General features: G+C 46.9%; 1 protein-coding gene across 1 annotated transcript in view; it reads left to right on the forward strand.

Moving 5' to 3' along the window:
* The window catches only part of FAM171A1 (family with sequence similarity 171 member A1), a 131,440-nt gene that overhangs the window by 84,713 nt on the left and 34,510 nt on the right, over positions 1 to 12,217 (forward strand). The window contains exons 3-4 of the mRNA XM_081096472.1: positions 4,613 to 4,705; positions 9,710 to 9,868. Of these exons, the coding sequence (XP_080952598.1) occupies positions 4,613 to 4,705; positions 9,710 to 9,868 (252 nt within the window). The remainder of the gene's footprint in view (positions 1 to 4,612; positions 4,706 to 9,709; positions 9,869 to 12,217) is intronic.

The raw sequence follows: 12,217 nt of genomic DNA on the forward strand, positions 1-12,217 counted from the left end.
CCCTCTGTTTTACTGAGCATTGTGTGTGGGTGTGTGTGTGGGTGTGTGTGTGTGGGTGTGTGTGTGTGTGTGTGTAGTGTTATACATCTACCTAAAGTCCTTTGGTGTCTTCTAGATACAGTTCAAACCAAACACAACACAGACCCTCCTCCCATAACCACTTCTCCCATGCATATGTCATGGTCTAGTCACCTTGAGCAATTTGTTATTCTCTTCAGGAATCTGACATTTTTACCCTCTCTGTGTTTGTCTAACATTGTTCTCTGGGCAAGCTTGTCTCTGTCCTTTAATGCACAGTGTGGCTATTTGATGCTGCAGGAAGTCCTCCTGCCTTTCCCAGGTACAGGTAGATGTTCCTTTCTCTCTGCTTATCAAAAAACACACATCTACTTAGTGTGACAAGAACCTCCAGACATGAGTCAGCATCTCTTCCGTGGTGGGTAAAATGCTGTCTACCAGCAGATCTGAGTGCCTCCCTGCCACCTCCCTCGCACTGGGGCACTCCATCCTTCCAGGTGCCTTGTCCCTTCCCTCCTGCTCCAGGAAGCCCCTGCTGGTGCCTCTGCCACCACACAGCAAACTTGGGAACTCATTTTTTTCTCCTATGTGAAATAAGGTTTGAGAAACAGTTTGCTAGAGCAGATGCCTCTTGTAGGAAGTACCACATATTTAGGTTGGAAGCATTTTTAAAACATGCTGTGCTGGTCACACACATCGGAGAGACTGATTGCAGGTGGTTTCAGAGCTCAGCGTCCCCCTCAGGTTGGCACAGAGCTCTCAGGCTCTCTGATGGAGCTGACAGTGTCCAGGCAGCTGCACTTAGAGAGGCAGGGGTGCAGCCCCTGCTCCAGCTGTGAGCTGAGTGGTGTCTTACAGGCAAAACAGTCTGGCCCTTTCTCTCTGGCCATTAGGTACCCTGTCCCACCAGGCGAAGGGTCATAGTTAAAGAAGGTGAAGTTTATCTTTGAAGTGACGTAAGATTTATCCGTTAGGGTTCCTCCCATTAGCCCTGGCTCACAGGCGTCACCTGATCCACCCTCCCCAAACCTGGTGTGGAGTTTTCTCCCAATTTTGAACCCCAGAGATGGTTTCTTTTTTTTCTTCTTTTTTATTGTTGACACTATTGCAGATATACCCATTTCCCCCTTTGCCCACCTCCACCCGGCCTCTGCCCCCTGCCTCCACCACACTGTTGTCTGTGTCTGAGAGCTATGCATACTAGTATATGTTCTTTGGCTAATCTCTTCGCCTTCTTTTAGCCAGGATTCTTTTATTTTTAATTTTTTTTATTTTGTATTTGGAGTATCATTAATATAACATAAAACTCACCATTTTGAAGTGTGCAATTCACAAGATGATAAAACCATCACCACTATCTAATCCCAGAATATTTTCTTCATCCTCAAAAATACCCATCCCCATTAGCATCGGCTTGCTACTTCTTACTCCCTCCAGCCCCCGGCAACCACTAATCTCTCTGTCACTATGGACATTGCAGATAACTGGAATCCTGTAATACGTTGCCTTTTGTGTCTGGCTTCATTCACTTAGCATGTTTTCAAGGTCCATTCATGCTGTAGCCTGAATCAGTACTTACTTTATTTCTTTTTATGGGTGAATAATATTCTATTGTGTATATAGACCACATTTTGTTTTCCTTTTCATTGGTTGATGGATATTGGGTTGTTTCCACTTTTCTGGCTATTATGACTAATGCTGCTATGGGCATTTACATACAGGTTTTTGTGGGAACATATATTCTCCATTCTCTTGAGTGTGTGTGTGTGTGTGTGTGTGTACACACACTCTAGAGGCCCAGTGCACAAAATTCATGCACAGGTAGGGTCTCTAGGCCTGGCTAGCAATCAGGGCCAATCAGGGCCTTCTGGCTGCCGGCCAGGCCCTTCCTTCTGGCTGCTGGGCTGGGGCCTCCCTTCCCCTGCTGCCAGCTACCAGCTGAGGCCTTCCTTTGTTCCATGCCACCCCCTGTTGGTCAGCGCACATCATAGCAAGCGATCGAACTCCTGATCTCCCAGTAAAACTCCCGAGGGGACATTTTGCATATTAGCCTTTTATATATATAGATAAGGTATATACCTACAAATGGAATTGCTGGTAACTCTGTATTTAATATTTTAAGGAATAGCTAGGTGGTTCTTCATTGCACCTTGGTGTCTTAGCTTCCTCATGGCACTGGCCACATTCCGCATGTCATGGAGCTATTTTGTGTCCTGGCTCCCTTCTCTTGTGGAGCCCTTCAAGGCACACACTGCCTCCAGCGTTGACCTGCTCCACACAGATTGCATTAGGCCTGGTACACAGTGGCAGCTAAATAAATGGACTCTGTACGGGATCACATCCAAGCCAGCTGACTGGTTCCCTCTGGCCCTACTAAGAGCCAGTTATGCTAAGTAGTCAATATTCTCAGCACATAATATTTCTGGTTCCTAATGTCTGATGTGTTAGGAAGGGTTTAGTAATGTTAGTGATGATAATTATTATACTAGAGGCCCGGTGCACGAAATTTGTGCACGGGTAGGGTCCCTAGGCCTGGCTGGAGATTAGGGCCAATTGGGGCCTTCCTTCCCCCAGCTGCTGGCTCCTGGCCGGGACCTTCCTTCATTCTGCACCACCCGCTGGTGGTCAGCACACGTCATAGCGAGCTGTCAAACTCCTGGTAGGTCGAACTCCCGAGGGGACAGTTTGCATATTAGCTTTTTTATATATAGGATAACAGAGGCCTGGTGCACGAATTTGTGCACGGGGGGCAGGAGTGGGAATTTGTGCACCGGGGGCAGGAGTGGGCAGGAGACCACGAGAGGTTGTCTACTGGCTCCAAGGAGGGAGCCAGCCCTCAGCCTCTCTGGGAAGGGGGCTGAGTCTGCCACCACACACCCCTGGTTCCCCATCCCAGCCGAAGGCCCGAAGGTCCCAGCAGGGTTGGGAGAGGAGGCAACGGTTGCCGAGTTGGGCACAGAAAGAACAGATGCTGATGCCGCCCCACCATCATGTGGTTCCCCACCTCCCATCCTCCTCCTTCCCTCACTGTGCTGCCATCGCAGCAGGCGGGTGCCCCCCAGGGAAGGGAGAGGACAGGAGCGAGACAAACCCTTGTGTCAAAGGCTGACTTTCAGTAGGTCGCAGCGCAGGAGCTTCTCTGCTACATACGAAACCCTGTCCCAGAAGCAGGTCGTCTATGAATGGTTTAGCACCAGGAGCCAATGGGGGCCAGTCGGCTGGGAGGAGGGGCCATGGGTGGTTGGTCAGCCACGGGAGGTAGGCCGTGGGAGTGCACTGACCACCAGGGAGCAGCTCTTGCGTTGAGTGTCTGCCCTCTGGTGGTCAATGTGTGTCATAGCGACTGGTGACCAGTCATTCCAGTCGTTCTGGTTGTTCAGTCATAACAGTCGCTTAGACTTTTATATATATAGATAGATAGATTTATTTGTATTCTCTTAAATTCATGTTTTACTCAAAAACTTGTAGGCTTTGTGAATCTTTTATTGGAAGTGCCAGTAGGCACTTAATTTTAAACTAACATAAGTTCTGTCGTCTTATTAGTTCCCAGAATAGGGTAAAATACCCTTTTACCATCAGGCACACATTAACCTTAGCATATATTTTTGAGGGCTTTCCTAATGTTAATATCTGATGTTATATATTTTATATTTGTATAGTGTGTACATTATAACTTTTTATATATTTCTACATGAAGTTCAGATTTTTTTTTTATTGCTTAAAGTATTACAAAGGGTATTACATATGTGTCCATTTTATCCCCCCACCCTAGACAGTCCCCTAGCCTCCCCTATCCCCCAGTGTCTTATGTCCACTGGTTATGCTTAAAGATGTTTTACTAAAACATTTTAATGAACAAGAAGTAGTTGACTATTGTAGGGTAAACTGTTGTTGTACAAGTGATGGTAGTACTCCTGTGACATGGCGGAAGTCTTGCTAATCATACTTAAAGGGAAAAGTGTTTCCTTTCTCTCACACTTCTGACATCAAATGAATGGTGTTTTTTCTCAAACCAATCAATTCTTCAACTCTCTGGACACTGATGGGATGTCCTGCAATTCCATTCAGCCTGACATTAACTACCTGGAGGTAGCACTCACCTCACAGGTTAAGGGCTCAGCCCCATGAGACCATCCCCACTTCAGACCGAAGTCCTAGGTTGTCTCCTGCACTTCTGACTGACTGGCTAAAACCAGGGGTTTCAGTTACCACCCCCTCGGGTCCAGTAATTTGCTATAATGGCTCACAGAACTCAGTGAAACATTTAATTTACCTTTTCCAGTTTATCATAAAGGATATTGTCAAGAAAGGGGCTGAAAATTCTAAGTTTCTAACCATGGCTTGATCTATCTGGCAACCAATCCAGGAGCCCGCCTCAAGTCACCTCATTAGAACAAAAGGTGCTCCCACTGGCCCCAGCATTCAGGGGATTTAGGAGCTCTATGTCAGGAACCAGGGGCAGAGACAAAATAAATCTTTATGTCATAGTGTGAAAAATCAATATTGTTGATTGATTTGAAATCAGAGAATACAAAAATTAGAGTGGGCATTTTGATGTAAATGAATTCCCTTACATCCATTTTTGTTTCTGCAGTGTTTTCTTCGCTGAGCCTCGGCCTGCTTCCAGAACGATCCGCTACTCTAATGGTTTATGAAGATGTTGTCCAAATAGTCTCAGGATTCCAAGGTATGTTGAATATTTAAAAAGAGAACTGACAGTAACTTTGGGGCTGACTTCTCAAAATCTTATGAGGGACGGCTTATTGTCAGGTGGTAATGGCAGTGAATTTATCCAAAGCTGAGACACACCATCCACTGTCCCTGTCAGTGCACAACACATTTGAATTTTGGTTAAACTATCCATTGGCTGTGATCTTGTTTCCTGTAGGCTCAGCTGCTAGATGTTGAGAGATAAGAAGGGGCTCCACCACTCTGTCCAGACCACGCCCCTCTCATCCCCACGGGACAGAGTATTCACCTTGTGAGGTCAGAGCCAGGACCCTGCCTGGGCCTCCCTGACCAGTAGGTAGGGTAACTCTTAAAAGGATCGTGAGCATTCAAACGTACAGAATTTCAGTTTTGCAAGATGAAAAGGTTGTAGAGATCTGTTGCAGAAAAATATAAATATGCTTAACACTACTGAACTGTACACTTAAAAATGGTTAGGATGGTAAATTCAATGTTCTAGATTTTTACGACAATAAAAACAACCCTCCCCACCCCCCAACAAAGAAAGGAAAACAGTTTGTGAACACTGGAGTGTGGCTCTTCCCTCTCTAGTTTAGTCCATGCCACGGGCAGCGATGTGTGCAAGTATGACCTCATCCCTGGAACTTCTCTTGCAAAGACTTGTACAGAAAGTTGGTTGGAGTTGGGGTTGGCGACTGTGGCAGGAACTGTTTCATCAGCGGTAGGAGGAGGAAGAAAGTATTTGCAGAAGGAAAAGTGGGCTGACTCTGGAGAGGCCAGAGTTCAGGACCATGAATGCCAAGAAGGCGGGGGCGGGGAACAGTGTCGACCATTGTGAAGAAGTCAGGGGGGACGAAGGCTGAGAAGCGGTCCCAGGGTTTGCACATTATGTAGTCATCAGTTGACATTACCAAGGGCAGCGAGTGCTGGGGGTAGAAGCCACATCACTGGGGCTTGGGTGGAAGGAGAGAAGGCATTTGCTTATGGGAATAACAGTTAAAGTCATGTTTTATTGTTATTTTTCTGGATGAGGGAGAAATGGGTATATATGTTGGTTGGGGAGGAAAAGCCTATAGAGTACATTGTTGATGAAGGCAAAAATAGTTGGTGGATTCACATCGTGCAATAAAACAACAAAAGGTAGGATACTTGAGTTGACCTTGGAAGAGAGCAGGGAGAGAGAGAAGACGGAAGAAAGGTTTTAAAGTGCAGAGAGAGGATGTGATGGCCCCAGTGTTTTCCATAGAGGAGAGTCTGAGGATTTTGGGAATGATGGTTGGAGCCCTACATTTAAAACAGTTGCTGTGAGGAAGGTGGGAGAGAGGCATCCAGAGAAGACAGACAGACTGTCCACTCCCCATCTCCTATCCCCACCCAATTATCTCCCTTTTTGAACAGTGGGGAATTTAGCAGCTCTAATACATGAAGATAGGCTTAAGGACATAACACTCCCTCCACCCCACACACACCCACTTACACCATGGCTTAAGGTAGCCTGGAGCCTTACACTCCACAGATGTTTCCTTGGTCATTCACCAGGCACAGGTCTTGCCTGCCCTCCGTGGGGTGCATGTTTGGTCCCTCAGCAGACAAGTTTCCAGGTCTTGCTGGCCACAGCGTGTGTCAAATCAGCTGGGCCACTTTCCCTTGTAGTACACCAGCCCCAGCATGGCCCCTCTATGGCCCCCACCCCAGCCACAGCAGATAGACCCAAATGTTGGGCCAAGGACCAACTTCTCCTGAACAAAAAGGAAGGCAGGCAGCAGAGGGAAAGAGGCAACAGGGATAGGGGGGGAGAAATATATTTCCCACTAACATGCATAACATGTTAGAGAATAAGAGAAGGTACGAGAGAGGCAGGCAGGCAGGCACAGAATTGGGACAAGATCCCAGGGGCCCCTAAGAGCTGGGAGCAGCCTTGGTTGTGGTTCCAGGTCCTAGACCAGGGGTGGGCAACGTTTTTGTGAGTGCGTGCCAAAACCAGCAAAATCTCTGACGCAAAATTCTTCTGCGTGCCAACCCTAATTTTTTGAGAACATGTTATGCCTACTTGATATCTTTTAAGGTGTACGTATGTGAAGAACCTTGAAGAAATAATAAAATTCATTCAAGCGACAAAAACATAGTATATGATGATGAAAAATACATTTATTTTTTAATGTATACATGTACACTGATCGTCCGACAGAAAACTTTATGACTCCGTTTGATATTATCAGTGGGACTTTTGCTGCTGCATCACTGATGACAGAGATTTTACATCAGGTTTATATTTTGTGACCTTCAGAGATATGCATGAGCTACTACTTTCATCCGTCAGGCTACTCCTATTATGAGACTTAACAAAATTCATCACTGAGAACAAAGATTCACAAGTGTATGTGAATGAAACCAAAACACTGGTCAGATCTAGGAAGGCAGAGAGAGTTAAGACAGAGGCATAGAAATTGCTCTTCCCCTCTCTCGTCAATCCATGTCTATGGTCTTTAAGATAACTTGTTATGTAAAATTATTTCTTTATCTAAGATGCACCTACGCTGAATTTATCTGAAAAATAAAAAAGTCGATATTAAGAAAAAAATTGTAAATGGAAGATTATAAGAGAGGGTTTCGCGTGCCAGCAAAAGTTTCTGGTGTGCCAATTTGGCACGTGTGCCAGGGGTTGCCCACCCCTGGTCTAGTGTAAGTGGGTTTCTGTTCCTTACAGCCAGGGGACCTCACGAAGGTCTCATCCCACCCATCTCACAGGGGCTAGTCCTAGACCTGGAAGGGCACACATATCCCGCCCTGTTCTGGGGTGACCAGCCTGTCACACTTTAGACACATCACTCTGTCTGAGTGAGTGATTTGTCTACCTACTCGTGAAACCTAGGCTTCAGCACCATTTTTAGACTGAAGAACAATAGAGAAAGGGAAATTAAATCTCAAAAAGTTCACTATCATTGAAAAAAGTATGGGAAGTAATGACTGTTATATGGTTGGGGGTGAAGAGGTGAAAAAGAAAGGGTTGACTTTGACTTTTCATCTCTGAGGGCAGCAGGGAGGAGGTCTGAGGAGGCAAGCAGATCATGTAGGGAGTGGAGGGAGGGGAGCAGGAGAAGCTAGCAGCTCTCAGCCTGGGAAGCAGGTTCGTGTGGCATTGGAACTATGCAGACTGAGGAGATGACAGCAGGAAGACAGCACTATTCTGTGAAATCAGAGGAAAAGAAGACCAGACTAAGAAGAGATTAAAGTGGAAAGATATACAAATAAACAATTCAAGGCACATGGATGCTCCTACGTGACCGATGGCTTGTTTTGGGGATGAGAAAGGGCACCGATGGTCTGGAACAGGACTGGTGCATGTGCCGCTCAGTTTCAGTGTGACCGGACTTAGATGGGGCTCTCATGACCGTGGGCACCTGGCCCTCTTGGGCCCTGAGGCTGGTCTGTTTTATGGAGCGGAGAACCAGCCATCTGAGAAATCTAATCAGTGATTTTTAGGAGTTTGGGGAGCATTGTGACCACCTTCGTCTATCCCACACGTCTATGTGGGCAATTAATCCATTGGCTTCCGTGGCCTCACCTGTAGGAAGAGAGACGTAGGCTAGTTGGTCCTTCGAGCTCTAAAGCTCCCTAATTCTAGAACACGTCTAGATAGGTGTATCCCCTTAAAAGTTTGTGATCTGGAGGTAAAAGGAACCCTGTAGTAAGCATTAGACCAGTGATGGCGAACCTTTTGAGCTCAGCGTGTCAGCATTTTGAAAAACCCTAACTTAACTCTGGTGCCGTGTCACATATAGAAATTTTTTGATATTTGCAACCATAGTAAAGCAAAGATTTATATTTTTGATATTTATTTTATATATTTAAATGCCATTTAACAAAGAAAAATCAACCAAAAAAATGAGCTCGTGTGTCATAGGTTCGCCATCACTGCATTAGACCATCAACTCTGGGCAGGGCTACTGGGCCAGACCACCATGGTGGGGAGAGGGCGCCCCCAGCCGACCACATGGTCCACCTCAAGCTGGGGTAGGATATATGATGACCAGGATGTCAGGACAGAATATTGTCTTGAAGGAAGACACTTTATTTTAATTAAGAGAAATGAGAAATGTGTGCTTTCATTGGTAAATGCTACAACTCCCAATTCTTTTACTTTTGTCTTGACGTTTTTGCTGGGTTTGTACAAAATGACTTAACACCTTTACGTCTTGCGACTACCGCCTCAGGATTAGGTAAAAACAGGTTCAGGTTTACAGTCAAAACATCTAGAGCAAAGTCAAACAGTGGGTGATGTCACAAGGCAACTGTCTGAAGGGCCTGTCACCTCTACCCTCCTTCTGCACAGAAGAGTTGGCTTTGGTAAGGGGAGCATCGCATTATTCCAAGAGCCTCATCATAAAATCTGCAACATAATCAGTCACAAATAGGATGCACCCCACCAGCTAGTCTGGGTGCCAGGTGGCAGCTTCCCAGGAGGAAATGGGCTCCTTACTCTTGGGCTCTTGTTTGCAGTCTTGTCCAGGCAGGCTGCACATTCAATCCCTGCCTCTGCTTTGGTTGGGCCTGTGGCATGCAACCAGATTTTACCAGACAGAGAGGGATGTGTTTGCCGCCAAATCAAAGGGTATCGCTTGCCTTGTTTGTGTAAAGAGATTGTCATCTACTTGTTTCACTTACACGGACTTTGTTTCCCCAGATGTTACCCTGATCCATAGACAAATGCTGCGCAGTGAAAAGACCGCTCACAGATAGCACTTGGAAAGCTTGTTGTTGAAAAACCTAAATAACATCCTGTGTCAAAACAAATGCGACAATGGGCTATTATTTCTCTCCCCATAATAGCGTGTTGTCACATCTCAGTGTCCTGCGTGAAGTGAATGGGGTGGAGGAGCTGTGGGGAGAGCTAAGGGCAGGGGAAGCCTGCTGGAACCTTACAGAAGCTCTTCCTCGTTTTGCATGGTCTAAAAGCAGAAATTGCTCCCTCGGGATGTAACTCAGAGGTGAATTCCTGCAGGTGCCCGGCCGCAGCCTCGCGTTCATTTCCAGAGGAGAGCCCTGCGGCTGCCGGAGAACACCAGCTACAGTGACCTGACCGCTTTCCTGACGGCCGCCGGTTCCCCCTCCGAGGCCGACAGTTTTCCATACTTGCGAGGATTAGATGGAAACAGAACAGGTAATTTGAGTCTCTTCTTTGTGCATCCTGGCTTCCGTGTTTGAATCTGTGTGTGTGGGTTGAAGTGTTGGTACTGAGTGGGAGAACAGAAGTGGCAGAGGGAGGCCGCTTTCTCCAAGCCCAAGTGTGTTCAAGCTGTTCCCTGAGGAATTTCGTCTGCACCACTGCACAGCGTATCAGGGACTGTCTCCTTGAGCCTTTCTCCTGGTCCCAGCTGCCTTCAGCACCTTCTCTGAGCTCTCCTTTGGTGGAATGAATATATTTAATTCAGAGGAGTTTTTTAAACTGAAAAATTGTTTTTAAGTATAAAATCAGAGCTAGAGGTTTTCTGCCCCTCTGTCCTCGGCCTTGCCCCACTTGCCCTCAGACTGTGTGTTTGGTGGGGCAACCTGTCTGCCTCGCTGGCCTTGCAGAGATGCACAGCCCCATCTGCCCAACCCCGTGTCACAGCTCGGGGGGAAGGTGGTACCGGGGCTGATCCAAGATGAGCAAACCAGTGCCCTCCACGCCCAATAGATGAGACAAAGTAAAAGCCATTAGCCAGAAAATTTGTAATAAATCCTTATCAGTAAAGACTGGAGACGTGTACCTTCCACCCCTGCTCACGGCCAGCAGCATAATTCATCAGGTGCTTGGTGCTGCCGTGGTCCCTCCTCCTTCTGGTGACTGGGGTGGGGGTGGGGGTTCTGAAGTCCTGAATCGTTTTCTTGTCTCCCCTCTTCTTTTCCTGGACACTTTAGTCACAACATAAACTAAAAGAAATGGAGGCTGTTCTGGGTTGAATCCTGCTTGGTTAGTAAGTTACTGCATTTCCCAGGAACACTTTCATTGAGTATCACCTCAGAATGATTTCATAACTGATTGTTCTGAAAGAGCTTCTAAACCTGCAACGTCTAATCCATTTTGTAGAATATTAGTAAATTACTGGTTACAGATCAAGGTGACCTGGTGATTGGTCATTTGCTTTTCTTCCCTCTGCAGCACTTGTTTTCGGGAATCTTTCTTCTTCTTTTAATTTTTATGTGATGATAATGCAATTAATAGTCAGTAACCAGAAAGGCATGGTAGCCCTCTAACGTAAACATTACTGGGATAAGCATTAACTTTCTCTTTAAATGCACAGCCCTAGGAGAAAACTCGTGTTTCGTGGAGAACATGATAAAGTGCAATCTGAGACCACCATGAAATCTCCACCCAGTCTCCCTGACGAAATGGTGTGCAATCATAAACCCCAACTTGGAGAAATGACCCCTCTTGAATAAATTATGAAATCCGAGATGAAGGGGGAAGAACACAAAGACAGGCTATTTCAGTAGTTTGTTTTCTTTAAAGATCACTGTTGTTTTAGAGGAAAGAGAGGTCTTTGAAAGGTTGCATTCAGCTTCTTTTCCACTGAAATAACTAAGTTGACTCAGGGAAAATTCTTTGAGTGTGTTCACTGGCACCTGTGAGGGTGTGGGAGCCTGGACTCCATGAGGCGCCCCAACAGCTCATCAGCTGGGCACCCATCTCCAGGGGGTGCGCACAGTGTCTCCTCTGCCCCAGCGTTGTTTGCCTCCTGTTTCATAAACCACGTCTAAGACAGTGGTCGGCAAACTGCGGCTCGCGAGCCACATGTGGCTCTTTGGCCCCTTGAGTGTGGCTCTTCCACAAAATACCACGTGCGGGCGCGTATGTACAGTGCGATTAAAACTTTGTGGCCCATGCGCAGAAGTTGATATTTTGTGGAAGAGCCACATTCAAGGCGCCCAAGAGCCGCATGTGGCTCGTGAGCCGCAGTTTGCCGACCACTGGTCTAAGAGATTCAGCTTAGCGTGAGAGGCTGGACCACGTGTACTGGTGTGAGGTGACAGGTCCTAACTAGAGTTCAGTGAAGGTGAGCGGACGCCACAGATGTGATGAGAAAGTGCTCTGAAGGCTGGTTTCCTTGGAGCACCCCCAGGGAAGTTGTGTCCAGTTTAGAAGAAGCTTCTGGAATTGTAAATAGAGAAACGCAGCCACGTGGAGACTTGGGCCATGTCCTCAACTGCTCATCCCCTCCCATCTGCTCCCTTAGTGTCCTGACACCACATAGAACCACAGACCATGCCGGCACAGCACCATTCGGTCACATCCCCAAGGGGCTTTCTAGAAATTGCTTGTGCTAGTAACTCCCAGAAGACAGAGGGGAGTCAGTAGAACGACTAATGGGTGAAATTGTTCTGCAGTCAGAAAAGCTGGTAATGGAGGCAAAGCCAAACAGCAGCTTAGGTGCTATCTGAGCAAAGCCCCCCCTGTTCCAAGGGAGGAATCAGGTTCTGAGAGTGGGCACTGCTGCGGCCCCTGGCCCTGCTGCTCAGCCTGACACCT

This window comes from Myotis nattereri (genome assembly GCF_964212035.1).
Source record: "Myotis nattereri genome assembly, chromosome: 1".
Lineage (NCBI taxonomy): Eukaryota > Metazoa > Chordata > Mammalia > Chiroptera > Vespertilionidae > Myotis > Myotis nattereri.